At 42.9% G+C, this 20,887-nt stretch overlaps 1 protein-coding gene across 4 annotated transcripts in view; it reads right to left on the reverse strand.

Moving 5' to 3' along the window:
* MCC (MCC regulator of WNT signaling pathway) overlaps positions 1 to 20,887 on the reverse strand; it is a 392,983-nt gene that overhangs the window by 167,570 nt on the left and 204,526 nt on the right. The window contains exon 1 of one of the 4 annotated variants that reach the window (XM_027605215.2): positions 2,801 to 2,830. The exons of the other annotated variants lie outside the window; for them this stretch is intronic. Coding sequence (XP_027461016.2) covers positions 2,801 to 2,815 — 15 coding nt within the window. The 5' untranslated portion in view covers positions 2,816 to 2,830. Of the gene's footprint in view, positions 1 to 2,800; positions 2,831 to 20,887 lie in introns of those variants that run through there. 4 annotated transcript variants of the gene reach the window in all.

Consider the following 20,887-nt stretch of genomic DNA (forward strand, 5'->3'; position numbering starts at 1 on the left):
ATATTACAAAACTATAGTGATCAAGACAGTATGGTGCTGGCATAAAAACAGACACAAAGATCAATGGAACAGAAAACCCAGAAATAAACCCTCAATTATATGGTCAATTAATCTTCAACAAAGGAGGAATGAATATCCAATGGGAAAAAGACAGTCTCTTCAACAAATGCTGTTGGGAAAACTGGTCAGCTATGTGCAGAAAAATGAAACTGACCACTTTCTTACACCATACACAAAAATAAACTCAAAATGGATTAAGGACCTAAATGTGAAATCTGAAACCATAATAATCCTAGAAGAGAGCACAGGCAGTACTTTCTCTGACATTGGCCATAGCAAAATTTTTCTAGATATTTTTCCGGAAGCGAGGGAAATAAAAGCAAAAATAAACCCCATCAAAATAAAAAGTTTCTGTACAGCAAAGGAAACAATCAACAAAACTAAAAGACAACCAACTGAATGGGAAAATATATTTGCAAATGACATATCTGATAAAGGGTCAGTATCCAAAATATATAAAGAACTTACAAAACTCAACACCCAAAAAAATAATCCAATTTAAACATGGGCAGAAGACATGAACAGACCTTTCTCCAAAGAAGACATACAGATGGCAAACAGACACATGAAAAAATGCTTAACATCACTTGTCATCAGGGAAAAACAAATCAATACCACAATGAGATACCACCTCACACCTGTCAAAATGGCTAAAATCAAAACCACAAACAAGTGTCTGCGAGGATGTGGAGAAAAAGGAACCCTCATGCTCTGTTGGTGGGAACGCAAACTGGTGCAGCCACTGTGGAAAACAGTATGGAGGTTCCTCAAAAAATTAAAAATAGAATTGCCATACAATCCAGTAATTGTACTACTTGGTATTTACCCCAAAAATACAAAAACACTAATTCAAAGGGATACACCCATCCCTATGTTTATAGCAGCATTATTTACAATAGTCAAATCATGGAAGCAGCCCAACTGTTCAACAACAGATAAACGGAGGGGCGCCTGTGTGGCTCAGTCGTTAAACATCTGCCTTCGGCTTGAGTGATCGAGCCCCACGTCGGGCTCCCTGCTCCGCGGGAAGCCTGCTTCTCCCTCCCCACTCCCCCTGCTTGTGTTCCCTCTCTCGCTGTGTCTCTGTCAAATAAATAAATAAAATCTTAAAAAAAAACACTAAAAAAGCAACAGATAAATGGATAAAGAAGGTGTGTGTGTGTGTGTGTGTGTGTGTGTGTGTGTGTGTGTGTCTGTGTGATGGAGTATTACTCACCCATAAAAAAGAATGAAATCTTGCCATTTGCAACAACATGGATGGATCTAGAGAGTATAATGCTAAGTAAAATGCATCAGTCAGAAAAAGATAAATACGATATGATTTCACTCATATGTGGAATTTAAGAAACAAAACAAATGAGCTCCGAAAAAAAAGAGAGAGAGAGAGACAAACCAAGAAACAGACTCTTAACTACAAAGAACAAACTGATGGCTACCAGAGGGGAGGAGGGTGGGGGGATGGGGGAAACAGGCGAGGGGGATTAAGAGCGCACTTAGGAGGCGCACTGAGTCATATACAGAATTACTGAATCACTATTTTATACACCTAAAACTAAAATAACACTATGTTAACTATACTGGAATTAAAATTAAAAACTTAAAAAGATTTCTAAGATACAGTCTCCACCTGACTTAAAGGGCATATGGTTGAGTGTTTTTTTTCTTTTTCTTGCAGCCACCACAACAACCTATTACATTCAGGAGGCTCTTGTTGCGCATACTTTGGCATTAACAGAGGGATAAATCAGGGCAGGGAATGTGGTGACAAAGCTGTGGCTGGAAAAAGTGAAGTGTTAAGCCCTCAACAGTAAAACAGGACTTTTTTTTTCCCAGACAAGTAACTCTGAGCAGGCATTAGAGGGCATCTAAATATACCTTCCCATAATTTGCCCCTATCGTCTCTTCCTCTTCCCCAATTCTCCCTCTTAGATATTCACCCAAAAGTTATTAGAGTTTGGTGCTCTGCTAAATGCAGGTGGGAGTAGTTTAGGAAACACATATGAGGCCCTAATCATAAACCTCTTTCTATTTTAGTCTGGAATGGAAGGAATAGAATACTGACACACACCCCCACTTAACATACACATAAAACCTATACTGAGTGAGTATGAGCCGGCCAGTGTATCCGATGAATGTATGTTCCCAGACTCACTGTGGCTGGGATTCAGAAAGGCATCAGGAATGAGAAAGCCAAGTGTGGTGAGGAATCTGAAGGTGGAATTTGCTGAGGTGAAAGCAAACAGGATGTCTGGGGGCACATGAACCTAACTACAGAGGCAAAAAGACAGACCTGACCTGAGTGAACGCAGGAAGGAGAAACCAAGGTTGACTGGTACCGGGGAAGCTCCCTGAACGACGAAATTGATTTCCAGTGAAGAAAGAGCTATAAGAACAATAATATAACATAGTCTAGCACAGACCAAAGGCTAGGGACCTGTTAGTTTTCATCTACCCCCTAGGGGCCGGGATCCACCCTAACCAGGCATGGTACTCCCATACTCCAGACACGTGAGGCTAGCATTTGCAAGTTGCTCATCAAAAGGTATCACTCCAGAGGCAACTACTTTCAGCTCTTCACCTCTCTGTCAACACTGAAGGCTTTGTCCCTTAGCTTAGTGGAGGTCAGGAAAGATTTCCAAATGGTGAAATTAGTGGTGTTTGAGCTATGTGGATGCACTAGAAGTACGGTAAGGCACTCCACCCGAAGACACAAGAGATAGGGGCATCTGGCAAGCCCAACCTTGTCCTGTGTCATGGTGGCCACTTCTCAGTTCTGGAACAGTCCTGCGTACAGCCACTGGCTTGGAGGCTTCTCATCATCGGATCCTGACTAGGTTAGCGGGATTGTGCTCCCCATACATGGCACATCTGCTTCACAGTAACTTTGCACATGACGTATTGTCAGGGTATCTGAAAGTGCAGAGGACAGGCGTGGTGGCTGTTTCATGCCTACTTAGGCAATGAAGCATCTGCATACATAGAGGATCTGGAGAAGTCTGCACTCACCCTGGGAACACGATGGAGGAGTAAAACTTCTATCCCTCATCTACCTCAACTGCCAAAGGTTACTGAGAGCCATCCCAAACCCCACTTAATTAAAAATATCCCAACTGGCTTAGAGTCAGTTTGTAGCACACGTGAATGAAGACATTTTACTAGAAACAAATGTATCATAAAAACTAACATTTTTAAAATCATAAAAAATGGGAGTAGTTATGCTGGACACATGCCTGAAAAGTAGAAACTGCACACAGCAATGGATTTTCATTAATCAGAACCTAAGGGGCATGTGGGTGGCTCAGTTGTTAAGCGTCTGCCTTCAGCTCAGGTCATGATCCCAGGGTCCTGGGATTGAGCCCCGCATCAGGCTCCCTGCTCCGCGGGAAGCCTGCTTCTCCCTCTCCCTCTGCCCACTCATGCTTGCTCGCATTCTCTCTCTCTCTGTCTCACTCACTCTCTCTCAAATAAATAAATAAAATAAAATAAAATCAGAACCTAAACATGAAAAAAAAAGTATCTACAATTTTTTAATTCCTACATGGCTTCTCTAAGAGAATGTCCCTAAGATGCTGTAAGATTCCAAATGAACCTAGCAAAAATACATATTGACAGCTTAGTGAAGTGCATTTTACTAACATCTGGCATTTAAAAACCAGTATTTGATAACTAACATCCAACGAGATCTCTCAATAAGAATACATTAGTAAATAAAATTATGTTGGTACATAAATTACATATATAACCAACCTTTATCAATTCAGAGAGAGAGAGAGAGAGAGAGAGAGAGAGAAAGACAATGCACACATATCCAATGCTAAAAAGCAAGAAAAGCCAGACCCCTTTCTTGGCCAAGCAGCATGGTACACATTTCCTTCTCACTGATCTTAAGTCTCTAGATAATTTCCACATGGACATTTGCTGCTGACAGCCACCATCAGACAGAGCTCTATGACCTGACTCCTCTCCAGGGAAGGCCAGAGAGAAGGCTTCATACCATTCTTGGAAAGCATTCAACTGCCACATGTAGCATGATCTTTTAAAACCAAAAAAATCCCACACTGCAGACAGCTTTGCTATGTTAGCATGCAGTTGTTAGACATATACAACAAAAATGTAAGCCTCTAAATAGAACCATCTTTTTTTGTTGTTTTTCTTTTCTTACTTCGCCATTATTCAAACACAAAATTTCCACCAGTTCAGGGAACATGTATCGCCACTTGCGATTTCATTCTCTCAACTCCCAGCCCCTTCCTCCGAAAACCTGTTCCTCCTACTAGTCATGCACCAACACACATTGAATGCCAAGGTGCAGAATCCTGGGCACAGAACACAAAACTAGACAAAATGCAATTTCTGCACACATGGAGCTCCGAGGGGGACATTCCAGTACTTTCCAGATTGCACAATTTCTACAGTGTCCGTCTGCTCTAAGTGTTGCTGAAAGAAAAAGCAAAAAAACCCATCTTGCTCCAAGCTTTACCCTCCCTTCCTGCTACTGCTTCCCTTTTCCGCTCAATTCAGATTTGTCTTTACCTTTGATTTATGTTAATTTCATCTTTCATTCCTCCCAAACACATCTTCTCTGTTTGTTGTGTTCCTCCTTCCTTCTGGAGTCTGCTTGTTTCTCTGCATTTAGAATTCTACTCTGTGAGGCTTGCTTCCCAGTAAAAAGGTTCTTTGACCTGTATCTTAGAATAACCTCGCCAAGACTGTTTTCTAGAAGATTGCGGGAACTGAAATTGCTGCTATCATGTGCTGGGTCATCGCTGATCCGATCTGCCACTTTTTCCTAGGGTCTCTGCTCCCTACTGACCACCCCACAGCTCCCTCACATTCCTGCAAGGAAGCAAACTCGTAGATCTAGGAATAAACAGGAGAAAAATCAGAGTCCTTGGGAGCTAGGGTCAGCCAGCTAGTAAGAGAGGAGGCCACGAGGCATTCCAATAGGAAATGGAATGGGAGCACTGTCCTGAGAGTTACACAGTGCCCCGGGCGGCTTGCAAGTGAGAGCCGACAAAATCTGATACCTCTGATTGAGGAAGCAGTGCGACACGTTATGCATCGTGGCCATGACCGTGTTCACAACTTTCAGGAAAGGCTCACAACCACCATGACCTTCAGGCAGCTCGCAGTGCCCTGACAGAAGTACTCAGTCGTAAGAACAATAATGTCACCTGAAGAACACGCAGACCTGTAATGAAGGAGGACGGGCTAGCTAGACCAACAAGCTGCCCATGGTCTTGACAGTCTCATGTCAGAGCATGTCCGGTGAGAGGGTGAGAGAGAGAGACAGAGACAGAGAGAGAGCTGGCTGACAGTCCTTCCCAGGGCACAGAGAGGAGGTGGGAGCAGTCCCTGGGCCTACACGTTCTCAAACTGCCGGCCGAAAGAGTAAGGCCAGTTTCCAATTCCGGACACGTGCTGTCTTTCACACACACTCGCAATGGCCCGGCTACTTCCCTTTGTTACCCCCATCACTCACAATCCTGTAACTCTCTCACCAGAGGCTACTCTGTCCGGAAGAGGACACCCCAGCTAATCCTCAAGTCCTGCTGAGTGCTAAAGTGTTTCCCTCAGGGTGCATCATTCATTTCCCCCCACTTCCCAAGTCCCCTTCAGGCACAGAACACAAGAGACCCAGGCAGCCAAGGCAAAATGTGTTGGGGGGGGGCGGGGGGTATGGTCTCTTTGTGTCCCTCCTCCCAGGCTGACTCCCTATTCCAGATTCTAAATACAAGGCCGTGCACCATGGTGTGAATGCACAAAAGCACAAAGCCACACACCAAGCAGCCCCGAAAAGTGCCGTGGGTTGTGGCCAAGGCCTGACACGCCCCCTGCTCATTCCCTCAGGCCTGCTTTCAAAGCCCACAAAGGACACCAGAGTGAAGGATGGGGAGACACCACCTGACATCCAATCCTCTGTGCTCAGGGCTCCCCTCTTGGTTCCATCCACATAACTTTCTGTTCAATCTGTGGCCCTTAACTGAGTCACCCTGCACGCTCTCTCATGCTGGATACACCTGATGCAACCTCCCTGAATAGCTTCGGTCCAACGTGACGACCTCGGAAGGAAACACTTCAAATACCATGTGACGTGCCCCAGAACACAGATGCAGTGAGATCTGGGAGATCCAGCAGCAAGCCAGGCCTGTGCCTCGACTCCTCCCGCTTCAGTCCCACCACCTGTGTCAACTCTAGCACCTAGATTCTGAGGAATCTCTACTTCCCTAATCAACACTCAGTTCATCAGCCACTCTCTCCAGATCTCCTCAGTCTGCTGACGGTTCTTTCTCCTCCTATTCTCATCTCCCTCTAAGCCACGCTCCACACACAGCCAGGCACTTCTTTGACCGCTCATTCAATGCAGGCCCTGCCCCTCTCTTAAAAATACTGGTCACTGTTCATAACCCCTCCCATCTCCCCACATCCCACCTGGCACCTGGTTTAGCCAGGCTGAAACACCCATAGTACCCCCAAATCACCATGCTCAACCCTGCCACCCTGCCCCTGGGACTTGGCACACAAACCCTTCACCCTCCTCAGAACACAATTCCCAGCTCCCTCTCACCCCCAACCTTCACTTGGCTAGCTGCACCCAGGCCTTTAAGTTTGTGCCTCTCTTTTAAGCTCCTGCTATAAAACCTATACCAACCACAAATGCTTGCTAGCAAACCCCCTGCCTCTGTCAGAGGTCTAACAAATTAAGGGGACTAGAACAGGACCTTGTGTAGAGTAGTCTCTTGATATCTGTTACAAATAAGGAATCCCAGGACAGCAACTAGGTCTTGTCTACCTTTACATCTTTGCCCTTAGCACAGAGCCTGACAGAAGCAGTTGACTCTGGGGCGCCTGGGTGGCTCAGTTGGTTAAACCGTTGCCTTCAGCTCAGGCCATGATCCCAGGGTCCTGGGATCGAGGCCCACATCGGGCTCCCTCCTCATGCAGGAAGCCTGCTTCTCCCTCTGCCTGCCGCTCCCCCTGCTCATGCTCTCTCCCTCTCTCTCTGTGTGTGTCAAATAAATAAATAAAATCTTTAAAAAAAAAAAAAAAAAAAGAAGCAGTTGACTCTTTCCTGAATGGACAAACTCTGTCTGGAGGCTGCAGTGGAAGGTTTCATCCAGGAAGAGATCATCTCAGTCCTGAAGGCAAGAAAATGGTTCACCCAAGGTTTGGGAAGGCCCAGTTGCGACTATGGTGTCAGTGGTTGGCACTCTAGGAAGATCCTCATTTTAAAATAAATGCAAAGGCTTCCCTCCCATTAGCCTTGTGCCCCCACATCGCTGCCAGAGATAGGCCCTGCCCTCCCCGATATGGGACAAAACACTTCATTTTGGTACCCCCTAAAAGATCATTAAGCTGAATTGCTGAGACTAATTTTTATTTGTACGACTGAACTGTGGATGACTATTGTCACTGTAACTCAAACAATAGAGCTGGTTTGTTATGTTATCCTAAATGTTCAGAAGTAAGAATAGTGTGAAATGAAGCACAAATACTCTTATGTCAATGAGAGGTTACTAAAATCACCCACAGCAACAAATAAATCGGTACCTTGAAGTTCAAGCCTTCATTTTCAAGAATTTTGCCTGTGCCCTGTGGGTGATACAGATGCTCAGGTTTTTAATAAGAGATCAAAACTTTCTTCAGCGTCAATTAGTTGAATATTTTGGGACACTAAATACCAGCACTTCCCCTCCCCCTCTACAAAAAAAAAAAAAAATAGAATGCCCACTGGGCCCCAAACAGGTGGCCAGCATCATAAATCCTTTTAAAAATAGGAATAAGCTTTCAAACATGTTATTTTTGTTTTTCTTCAGACTAGAACATCAAGTAATTTAGACATATTTCATTTAGACTCCGAATCAGACTCCTACCACATTCCCCTCTCCCTTCACCACCAGATTGCCTACAACCTGTAGGCTAACTAAAAGTCAGAGTTTAGTCATTTGAAAAATCCTTACTAAATGCCTAAAATACGCTACGGGGGACTAGAATAACCACACGCATCTCCCCAAGTAGCCACCAACTTCTTTGTTGTTCAGTCAAAACTGTTACTTTTCAGTCATAACTTGTTTGGTAACAAGTCCCTCTCCTTCGCCTATTCCAGGGATCAGGAAACTATGGCCCATCAGCCAAACCCAGCCTGCTGCCTGTTTTTATAAATAAACTTTTATTGGAACGCAGCCATGCCCATTCATGGACATGGAGATGATGTGCTTTGGCTCTTATAAGGGCAGAGTCAAGTAGTTGTGACTGAGGTCAAACAGCCCACAATACCTACAATAGTTTCTATCTGACCCTACAGAAAAAGTTTGCCAAGCCTTGCTCTATCTAGTATAACTTTTCCTATAGGTTTCCTTCCTACCTTGGTGACTGTGCCTCTATTGGCTTTTGCCATTCTGTTGCCCAGTGCAGGTGGAAGGTGGTGTCCCCAGGATCTGTCAGTCTTCCCACCTGACAGTCTCCCTCCCTCATGGTTCCCATGGCACCCAGACATCCTCCCATTACAAACCTATAGTGTAATTCTGAGTTTATTGGTCTTTCCCAATAGACTAGGCTCCTTGAGGACAGGGCTTATGCGTTACAGCTATAATTCAGCAGAGAACCAGGCACACAGTAGCCATTCAAAAAAAATATCAACAAGGTGGACAAGTGTTTACAAGGTATTTCAAAAAGAAATGTATTTAAAGGCTCTGAAAAAAGTTCAGCCATGGTCCCCTGGTGAACACACAACAGTTCAATTCACTAGGTTTTTATTCTTGTGTGTGATCAGTTTTTGACCAGTTTATAGACAACACAGGTGACAAAGTGGAAACCCTGACTGGGGGATTTTTCCTTGAGATAAGGGTTGAAAGCCTGCATTTGCCATTTACTAGCTGTATGATTTTACTTAAGGTGTCTACTCCTCGCACCTCGGTGGCCTCATCTATAAAATGAAGATAATGAGATAGTAGGTGGTTGTGAAACCAGGAATATGTGTAAAAGGCCCCACCACCTTGTCAAGCAATTTCGGTGCTCAATAAATAGGAGCTATTATTTTTATGGACAAGTTCCTCTGCTTTAAGGCTCCAAGTACACTGGTAATGAACATGGCTGTAATTAGCGTTATCTTCAGCTTTTCATGGCAGGAGCCCAGGTTCAGGTGGTTGGTTCATATTTAACATTACGAAAACAAGTGGCTGGGTTTTACATCAATAAAAATAAAACATCAAACTCTAAGAGCGGAGCCTTTCCCTCTCCTCCATAAAGCTTCATCAGTTACAAAGCATTAGTGCCGATCCTAAGCGGAGTCAACAAAACGTTCCATAAATTGTCTTTCCCTGATAGATTTTACTATTATGTTTTTTAGCTGTAAACACATGCCTTAGAATTCAAGCTACAAATTCTTAAGAGTAGATATTTTGGTACTCAGAAGGACAATTTTGAGTAAGTGAATTTTTAACCTCTCATTACTGCCAAGATACTTTTGCCAAATTAATGAATATATGTGAAAGTTTTGTTTTTTAAGTAAAGGTTAGTCTATGGGGGTTGGGGCAGACATACTTAAGTTTTGCATATGTCAAAACAAAAAGACGAGGTTATACCAATAAATTCACCAAAAGGGGAACACACAGATATCCTGTCAGTATATTAAGACCTTTGGAGAGGCTAGGAACTAAGGGGAAAGGTGGAGTCTTAAGCTAATTAGGGGGAAAGCTCTGCCCTCCACCTACACCCCTAAATTGACGCTCTGGTTGCATCATGTGACTATGATGGATGGCCAGAGCACTGTCATTTATCTTCTGGAGTGAAACCAGAGAATTCAGGCAGAGCCCACTGAGCATTGCTCATGGAAGTATTGCCTATCTATTCCCAGGAGACAGGAGAAACATTGAGAGGTCAAAAAGGACATGTGTACTGTGTGTACACCATGCCCGAATATTCTGCTCTTCTTCCAACACAACATGTTTTTGGGGCCCAAGATGTACAGAGTAAATATGCAAAACCTAATTCTTCAGCATTTTCATTTTCTGCAGTTTGATCTATCCCCTCTTGAACCAGACTTTGCAAATGGTTTCCCTTAGAGAGGAGCCACAACTCCTGAGCATCTGGCTCCTAAGAAGATGGGCAGGAAAGAGGATGGGAAAGGGCCCTGCCCAGCTTCTCTTACTTACCAACCTGAGGGAGGCTGGCTTATAAATGCTTCATCTATAATAAATAACTTTTAAAATGTATGCTGGGTAGGTGGATCCATACCCTGGCTTTTATTAATTTTATTCTTTTGCAGCTCCAACATTTGCATCTCTTCCGATTAGCTGGGAGTTTTTTCATGACGCTGAAAGGCTGGGGGTTGGGCAGACAGGGTTTCAGGAGCAGACTGTAAGTCAGACAAGGGCAAAGGGCACCGTGTGATCTGCTGAGTGCCTCTGCTTCCTCCTTATTACTGACATTACCATCCACCCCACCAGGAGGGTACAAGGTAGGTCAGGATAATCAGTTAAGTGCATTAGGGTTTTCCCCCCTTTTTTCTTACAAATCCCACATGGGCAACTAATGAGAAAATGCCTAGAGGTAGAAACGAACTTCCCAACACCAAAGTGTGGGTGCATTCGGATTCACGTAGGTCAGAACTAAGTTACCCTCAGATAAGTTAGGCAGCTATTTTTTCATGTCACAAATGAACTTACCATAGAATTCTTTTAGAATATAGGGGTGCCTGGGTGGCTCAGTCGTTAAGCATCTGCCTGCAGCTCAGGTCATGATCCCAGGGTCCTGGGATCGAGCCCCGCATCGGGCTCCCTGCTCCGCGGGAAGCCTGCTTCTCCCTCTCCCACTCCCCCTGCTTGTGTTCCCTCTCTGTGTTTCTCTCTGTCAAATAAATAAAATCTTAAAAAAAAAAAAATTCTTTTAGAATATAAATGTCTTGTCAAGCATGTTAATTCATTAAACCTCTGATTTGCGCACGTGTTTGGCAATATATTTTGTGCAGGTCAAGATATACTCAGGCATGAACAAATCTCAGTTTTAAAATGTTTAGCTACTTTAATAAAAAAATTTTAGTTAATAACTATCATTCTAAATAGAAGGAGCAACATTATAAGAGCAGCTTTGGAAATAACCTAGAACGAAGATTATCCATAGAAATTCTAGACGTTCTATAGACAGTATGTCGTGTGTGCGTGTGTGTGTGTGTGTGTTTTAATGGGAGTAGGGACAGATTCTAAATTAAATCCCTGTGTGAGAGAAATGTAGTAAGACCACAGTTTCTAAAGCATCCTCTGCCTCCTGCAAATGTTTACAGCTTCCTGCAAACAATCAGGCATTTGCTGTCAAACCCAAAATGCTGGAGAGGTAAGCTGTTCATTCCTTTTAGCTTTGTGGTTGTTTTCAATATTGGGGTGCTGAAGATTTCATTTGAACACAGAGTTCAGCTGGCAAGTCAGTTTGGAGACTATTGTTCAGAAGGTGCCGTGCAGTCTGTGCGCAGGGAAGTTTGAGGAAACAGCCCTTGGCAATGAATTCCCTCCAGAGGCCTTTCCTTGGGGCCCTTGACTCCTGCTGCAACTTCCAATATTAAGTTACCAGCATTAAGAATCAGCAATTAAAAAACAACAGCAACGATCAATTTTTATACACACATGTATTTACAGATGGTTTTAATATGTTTATATTTTCAAAAAAGTTTATTTGAAGAAATGTGAGGTTAAACCATTAATGTCTCAGAATAAGTCTTTTCTCATTATATTAATAATGGCATATTATTGATAGTCATTAAATTTTTAAAATAAAATGACTGCGTAAGAAGTCTAAGCTAGGGGACGATATAATGAATCCCCTTATTTTTCCAACTTCTACATATGGCTGAAGTTTTCCATAACAAAGACTTATCTCCAATCCCAGCAGACTAGACAGATGCTATGTTAAAGGTAAACTTCATGTCCCTCAAACACAGTCCAGAGGGTCTGGGTCTGCTGTGATGAGGGTACTGATCCCCCTCCAACCACCCAAACTGGCCTTCAGAATAGTTCCTGCTGCTCTTCCCACAGCCTCTTCTGCTCCACACGCAGGTGTGCTGTGGGACCTGACCAGCCAGGTTGAACTAACTGGTTCATCACATCCTCCTGGTCAACCCTCAAAATAAAGTCAACCCAGCTTTTATCTTGGAGTACTCTATTGTATGGATACATTTGATCTCACACAGAGTTTCTAAAAACATCAGTATAAGGATCCAAAGACAAACTGCCTAAGGTCATTTCCAGCAGAAATACCGAGGTATGATATTTAGGAGAATCCGACTCAGAATAATTTGTAGTCAGTGGCTACTCAGGTTTCCTGAAAGTGAGAATGAACATCGTCCTCTCTCAGAAGCAGGCAGGAAGATAAACTGGAGTGGCGGTGTGACCTGGAGAAAGCATCTGCCACACAGAACTCAGTAATGAACAGGAGAGCTAATAAAAGTGAAACCGTTTTAGGTAAAGGCTACACTGCAGTATCAGCCTGTTTTCTACAACTATTCAGGCCCAGTCTACTCACCTATAAAAAGCGGGATTTGCCTTCCTGGGCTTCAGGCCCCCCTCCCCGAGCATAAAGGAATACAAGCCTAAGGCTCTGTCAGAGCTAAAATACAGCTCTATTTTTTTTTAATTTTTAAAAAAAAAAGATTTGAGAGAGAGAGAGCATGAGCAGAAAGGGTAGAGGAAGAGAAAGAATCTCAAGCAGCCTCCCCACCGAGTGCGGAGTCTGATGCAGGGCTCGATCTCATGACCCTGAGACCATGACCCGAGTTGAAACCAAAAGTTGGATGCCCAACTGACTGCATCACCCAGGTGCCCCAAACACAGCTCTATTTTAGTCTTTCTTCCAGAAACAAATCTATTAAAGACAAGAAAATAAATGCTCGAGTAATTTAAAAGGAAAGGTGGTCCCAGCCAGCCTTCATCTGACTAAACGAAGCTTCAACTGTAGACTCATTATGCAGTGGTTCCTCAGGTGTTCTCCTAACCCACTTTCTCCCACACCCAGCTTTTAAAAAAAATTCACTTCAGGACATAATTAATAAGCACCTATTATAAGGTGTATTCTAGGACAATAGACAAGATCAAATAAATATCAGTCCTGTCTTTCTTATTTAAGTTTTGAGGTATAATAGTCATATAATCAACTTCACATTTCTAGTAGACAGAAAATGTTTTGACATTTATACATCTGTGAAACCATTGTTGCAATGAAGAGAGTGAACACATCCATGACCCTCAGAAAGTTCCTCAGCCCCTTCCCACTTTCACCAACCCCAGGCAACCATTCATCTGCTTTCTGTCACTGTAGATTGATCTGCATTTCATAGTTTTATATAAATGCAATCATACACTCTGGACTTTTTCTATCTTGTTTCCCTCAGCGTATTTTGAGATGCATCCACGTTGGTTGTGGCACATATCAATACCCTTTTTATCGTGGAGTACTCTATTGTATGGATATAACACAGTCTGTTTATCCATTCACTCGCTGATAAGCATCCGAGTTTTTTCCAGGTTTTGGCTGTTGTAAATAAAGTTGTTCTGAACATGTGTGTGTGAGTGTTTGGAATGGCAAGGTGATACAGTGGGTGTATGTTTAACTTTTAAGAAATTGTCAAACTGCTTTCTTGGGTGGTTGAAAAATTGTACACACACACCAGTGGGTTATCAGAACTCCATTTGCTCCACACTCACACCAATTCTTGTTTATTCAGTCCTTTTACTTTTAGCTATTCTAGTGGGTGTGTAGTGGTCCTGGGTTGGTGAATATGTAGAAATTCAAAGGAGAATGGCAGGGTCAGAGAACATGGAGGCTCCACAGCTCCTCCCCTACAGCCTGGCCTATCTATTTCGTTATCTGGCTGTTGATTTGTATCCTTTGAGATTCTTTGTAATAAACCAATCATCAGTCAACTGATCATCATCATCCAGTCAACTGGTTTCCTAAGTTCTAGGAGCCACCACAGCAAGTTAATCGTACCCAAGGAGGAAGTCATGGGAACCTCTGATTTATAGCCGGTCAACCAGAAGTACAGGTAATAACATGGACTAGAAATTGGTATCTGAAGTGGAGGGCAGTCTCGTGGGACTGAGCTCTTAACTTGTGGGATCTGATGCTATCTCTGGGGAGATCATATCAGGACTCAGTTGAATTGTAGGACACCCAGTTGGTATCTGAGAAGTACTTGACAGTGTGGGAAAATGCACACACATCAGAACTGGATGCAGAATCTTACTAAGGTAAGTTGCCGAAGGCGTCTTCAAGAAGACCCCCTGCGGATATGACACCTGAGCCAGAGACTGCAAAGTCACTCAGGGCAAGGACTATCCCCCCCCTCCCCACCCCCATCACCACAGCACAGTGCCTAGGGCTCAGATATTTCCCCAAAAATATAAGGGTCAGACTCGCCAGGCCAAGTGTGAGGAGGTCAAAACAGGCATTCCAGGCAGCCAGGATTTTACTAATAGGGGCAGAGGCACTGGTGTAATGAGGTACAAAAGAACCACCAGCTCTAAGGGCAGCTTCAAGTGTGATACAGGGAGTGTGACAAGGTGCAGCTGGAAGGCAAGCAGGAGGGCTGTTATGGAAGGTCTCATGTGCCTAGACTCGGACATTGAGAGAAGGCGCAAACTCGTGGCTGGATACCTGCTAGCCCATAAGCATGTTCTGTTTGTGAAACATTCGAATTAATTATGAAAGTTTAAAACTCTGGGGATTTATATACAAATTTGAAGTTTTGGCTTCTGTTGAAAAGATCTAGCCACATGGAGTCCATGACTCCCAGAGTCGAGATACATGTTGTCCGCCTTGGAGGCCCCCTAGTTCACCAAGGTCCCTGCCCAACCTAGGTGCTAGATAAAATCTCTTGTGGTAGCCCCAAGCCTGGCACAGGACACCTGGTTGCAGGGACAGGGTAGGAGAGGCCGCCAGCATACATTAGGGCAGTGGAAGGAGGAATTAGAGAGGAAGGATTATTTGAGAATTTTTTTAAGCAAGGATTAAATGGTGATTCAACAAAGAGAGGAGTCAAGGTTCCTAACCTAGACAGCAGAATGGCAAAGTCACCAGCGAGGGTAGATTTGTTTCTGTTACTGGCCTATAGATTTGACATTTCACCAAATATGTACTTCATGCGCGGTATTATCTAACCTGAAAACTGGCACTCCTTCCAAGCCCTGACATACTGGCATTCTCTTCAGGGTCTAAGCCAAGGACTCCTGAGGCCTTCACATGAACCTCAAGATCCGTGCTCTGCTGCTGTACCAGCAATACTTCCTGAGAGATTACTATGTGCCAGGCACAATTTTAAAGTCTTTTACAAACAATAACTCAAGTAATACACCACTCTTGCAGTAGGCATTGTTAATATCTTTATTTTGCAGGTAAGGAAATAGAGAAGTTAAGCAACTTGCCCAAAGACACATAGCCAATAGGTGATAAAGACGGAATTCGAATCTAGGCAGTCTGACTCTAAGTAGACCATATGTTCTTAACTATTTTCTACCCTGTACTTGAATAAATTTTAACTGAGAGACTCTGGAAAAACTAAGAATGTAAAGCAACTTTATAGGCAAATATGCTGACCATCCCCATGTTTATCACCACCTCTTCCTAGGCACTGTCTAGCCTTGTGGTTTCCCACCCTGGTTCATCACACTCTCCTGGAGAGCTGTTTTCAAGTACAGACCTTAAGTTCCTTCCCAAAAAACCAAGTTGGAAGACCCAGGAATTTCCTCTTGTACCACACCCCTGGCAATGCCACAATACTCAGCCTGGGGATGCCGGATGCCCCGCAGTGGCCTACTTGCTCTGCAAGCATGCTGGATGGCTGGGCCACATGAGTTACAGTCTCCTACTTCACAGCTATAGATCTGCAAGTTCAATCAAGTGTCCCATGAATCCCGAAAGAAAGACCTGATACCATTCTCATGTGAGCATCCTTCACAAACCTCAAGTTGGCTCTCACCTCCCCTCAGGCTTCTCTTCTCCAAGTTACTTCTGCTCTAAGGACAGGGTCCTAAACCATTACATGCAAGTTAAATTCTTGTGTCTTTCCAAACATTAAGTTATCATACATGTTTAATCTCTACTTTTGATTGATCTTCAATTAATCTTCACTTCTAACATTGAGGCTTTAAGCTTCATTGCCACCAGCCTGAATTTAAATAGTTTTATTATCTAAAAAGGACTTGGAAATACTTATTAATGATTCTTCTTATAGATCAGTGAATTCCCTCTACCTCCATTACCTTTTCAAGTTCAAAAGTTGTTGTTGTTTTTATAATGGGATAGTCTTTATGTGGGGGCACACCTGTGTAATATTTCTTTCCCCTTTGGCCCTTAATGGCTTCCTCTCTTCTCCACCCGCTTTTAAAAAGCCTGCCTTTTCTTTTTTAAAGTCTTCTTTTATATATTTGATGCAAGCAAACTAGTTTTACTATTCCAAGTCTGAATTAGAGGGGCCGAAAACCAAAAATCCTTTTTTTTACTTAAAGGAAATATCCTTATCTTTAAGAATTTTCTAATGGTGGCACAACACTGAATTTTTTAACATCACTGTGGAAAGAACAGAAGCCTTTTAAGACTCCCAGACTCAGTAAACAGTATGGTTTCTTCTGTGTAAATTCCAAAAGTACCACCACTAATCCAAACAGCAGCTCTTCGAATGGGAGTAAATAGAAGAAAAACCTCCACTGAAAGGTCATAAAAAGGATCTTCCTGAAGTCCAAACAATGGTTATGCATAGTTGCTATGAACTCCAAATCTCTTACAGAGGCAACGAAGTAAACCTCAGTTCACATTCCCTTTCACAGACAAACATCAACCAGCAGATATCAAGTGGCTCCTTCGGGAAAAATTGTTTGTCCAAGATCCATTACGTACAACAGACAGGCTGGAAAGGGAAAAGAAGTTGGTAGGGTAGAAGAGATGTAGAAGCGGAGACCCTGCTACCAGTCTATACTCAGTTTGCAGAACTGAGAGGAAGGGGTTTCAGAATGAGGCCACATCCACAAGGACCAACAACCACCGACAGATCTTTATTGATTTCCTTAGGCCTTTATGTGCACCACCTGACTTGGTGAGAACCTCTGAGATGAGTATTTACAGATTCATACACAGAGTCAAAGATGCCCATAGCACTAAGCTATTATCTGAATTTTTGACCTGAACCCAGCTGTAACACTAAACCTTACATGCTTTCCCCTATGTTCCACTGAACTAACATGATCAATTTCCTTCTAAAACTTGCCATGGAGTGTTCTGACCGCTGCCATCCTAAAGATCTCCATTCCAAGACCTGGCACCATTTAGAATTGCTCTACCTCTAAGAGCTCACTACCAAGATTCCCTTCTTGGGCCAAACCTCCTGGCCACCTTTCCACTTGTGCCACCTTGCTCCTACTGAACTTTCTTTGGGCCTCAAGAATTACTTCCAGGCATCCACTGAACATTGGTGCAATCTGGCTAAATTCTGCCAGTCACTCCCACTGCACACTCACACGCTATCCACCCTCCACTCTGATGAGCACCTCATGACTGCAAGCCCCACTGAGTCCTTCACCTCCTTGATCTTCTCACATAATTCCAACAGGAGGGTGGGTATCACAACCCAGGGAACCTGTACAGACACCAACTTGTTCCTGGGTCACTGGTGTGTGGACAGTCACGGTCTCTCCGGAAGCAGTGAGAATCACACAATGTCAGAGCTAGAGGGGGTATTAAATGAATGTATCTAATACCTTAACTATAGAGATGAAGCAACTGGGTTTACAGTGAGTGCTAGCAGGCAGTAGGGTCTGTGCTGAGCAAGGAACTTTCCTTGTTGTACTAACATACTTAAGAAGATCCAGAAAGGATGAAAAACAGCGACTTTGAGTCCCTGGGAAGGGACTAATGTCACTGGAAAGGCAAGAGCCAGAATGGAGAAAGAGAAGATGTGCTCGGATGTTTGCAGGCAAGGGGAAATCCACAAATCCTTCTGTACCAGGGTGCAACAGGACTGAAATGTTCAGAGAGACTGTGCATGGAACAAATCAGGCTTTCAAATGACAGCTTGTATTTTCAAAGTAAGTTATATGTGTGTCTAAATGCTACATTTGCAAGTAACTAACCATTTAATGTGAGGGCCTAGGTTATTAAACCCCATTATAGAAGAAAAGATGTTACAATTTCAATACTTCCCATATGCTTTTCACAAGCTTTAAATAAGCTAATTGAACACCTTCTCAAACCAATAATGAATATCCTCTAAAATAGTAAAAGCATTTATTGTTGGGATATGAAATTATGTGAAAATTAGGATTTTTTCTTTGTGGTAAATACTATTTGTCATCAGGGGAAAAGTCTTATAGAATAGTCCTGGTCTCAAATAGATGGAGTTCAAAGTCTGTCTCTGCTATTAGCCAGCTGAGTGACTTCAACTGGATTACTTTATCTTAATATTGGTTTTTGCATCTGAAAATGGAAATAATTGCACCTGCCTTGTATATTGTGAAAATTAGGGATCTATATTGTTACTTGCTAAGGATAAAAGAATGCAGTTAGATCAGATATATTTAACAGTTTCAGCAAAACCAAGCCTCAAAGTTCATTTTACTTTTCAACCAAAATGGTAAGACAACCTACTTCTAAAAAGAACTAATTAAGTAATTTGGTTTAGCATTAGAGCATCACAAAACTTTGGATGGCTAACAAAAATTGCCCATAATGCTCTAATGTGCATTTTAAATTCTTGTAATTATCTCTGCCTATTATCTTCTCTCATCTCCATTGCCCCAATACCATCTTCAAATAATAAATTTCATCTTGTCTCCAATGCACCAGAAAATATAAGCGTGCTCATTTTTGTTTAATAATCTGGTGTTAGGTACTATAAAAGCTATCAAAATATTAGAGAAAACAGAATAAGAAACCTCACCAAAAGATATCATATATTATATAGTATCTAACCATATCTCGGATAACTCAGACATCCATTTTCCAAATCTTCCTTTCCTGAATTGAACCATACTTTATGGCAAGTCAAGTTATCTATGTGCCTTCCAGGCAGGAAGATGGTTCCTAAATTTGACTTCAGTTCCAATCTTGTAGCTGTGGTGCTTCGTTCACTCATATACTAACCTTGTGCTTTAAATAAATATGGTTTATGCTACCACACTGATATTTTTTTATCCTTAAACAAAGGTCAAATTACATATTTTAGTAGACAGTAAAGCTTAAGTAAGTCTGGAGGAAACAACACTGGGATTGCTTATAAAATTCTCATGGGCATATACTACTTCTCTACAACTATAACAGCTATAAAGTAGGAGGTGGATGCCAAACATATCCTGTTCCTCTCACGTAAGTTAAGAGGCAGCCGTCCCTCTGCCCCCTTTAGATCTATTACTTTCCATTACTCCCCACTTTTTAGCACCTGTCATGAAAATCCTCTTTAAAAAAAAAGATTTTATTTGAGAGACAGTGAAAGCGAGAGAGATCACAGAGGGAGAGGGACGAGCCGACTCCCCACTGAGCAGGGTCTTGATCCCAGGACCCTGAGATCATGACCTGAGCTAAAGGCAGATGCTTAACTGACTGAGCCACTCAGTGCCCCCCTGTCATGAAAATTCTATAGGAAGAAATCTGTATCAGCTATGCTCCTCATCCTTGCCTCCTGAGCGAACACATCCTTCTGGTTAAAGGCCAGTCCAGGTTAACCAAAACCAGTTAAAGGTATTAAGGACAACAGAGCTGATGCCAGGCCACTTGCAATCCATTCACAGGTTATGCCAGTGAGTGTGAAGTCAATGACACCCAAAAGCCCAGGATGTCTGACTGCTCATGCCCCTGTTAGAGGAAAAAAACTTATTTCCAAACCTAAGATACGAAGATCACCGGAGGGAAGCTTGTAAACATTCAGAATAGGTATGGAGCCTGATCCAAAGAGTTAGATACTATGGGTCTACATGCTGCACTAGAAAACACAAAAAACACAACAAAATAAAAAGCAGCCAAAATCTCTCTCCTGTTGATCACCTACATTTGGAAACCACTGCTGCAGTGAGAGACCCTAACCTTCCCAGACTCTGCCACATTGCCCTATTCAGGGTAGGAACGGCTCCAGGAGACAAGAAGCCACTTCCAGACCCGCCTCAGCCAGACCAGCAGGTACTGAGTCGTTGGCGGAGCGCCAGAAGAACAAGGCTGTTCACCCGGGGACACCCAAGGCCTCTTCACTTTCTCCACAGAGAATCTACCATATATCCATTTCCTTCAATGTTCCCCAATGCTGAGTAGACTCCTTCAGCTCTTCTAATGTCTCACTATATTGAAAAAAACATACCTCAGTTATGTTCCCCAACAAAACTGGGATAGAGAACTCCCCCTAGGCAAATGTGGGACAACTTGGGTATCAACGTAAGTCAGAGTAATGATTAGAAACACACAGGATAGAAAATAATTCACTAACTTATACTGATACCGAACAAGATTTAAAACAAGGGAGATACAGCGGGGAAAGTTTTTACAGAAGAATCCCAACTAACAATGGAAGCAATCACAGAAAAAAGAAAATTGCCATTTTATAGCCACCACAGTAATTGCTGCAGGCAAGAATCTTCAGGAGAAATTGATACCACTGTTTGAAAGGTTGTTGGGGAACAGGACAACCACACAGTCTCAAAGTATCACTTCAGAGTCCATTTACAACACTAAGAAAAAAAGGCATTTTTACAACAGAGAAATTAGTGGTTAAGATCTTAACCAACGACCTCCACTGGCATCACCAACAGTGAGACAGAATGACATCACGTGCCCAGCTGATGGTCTGAGAAGCACCCACGTCTCG

The sequence above is a fragment of the Zalophus californianus genome, chromosome 5, assembly GCF_009762305.2.
Source record: "Zalophus californianus isolate mZalCal1 chromosome 5, mZalCal1.pri.v2, whole genome shotgun sequence".
Taxonomy (NCBI): Eukaryota; Metazoa; Chordata; class Mammalia; order Carnivora; family Otariidae; genus Zalophus; species Zalophus californianus.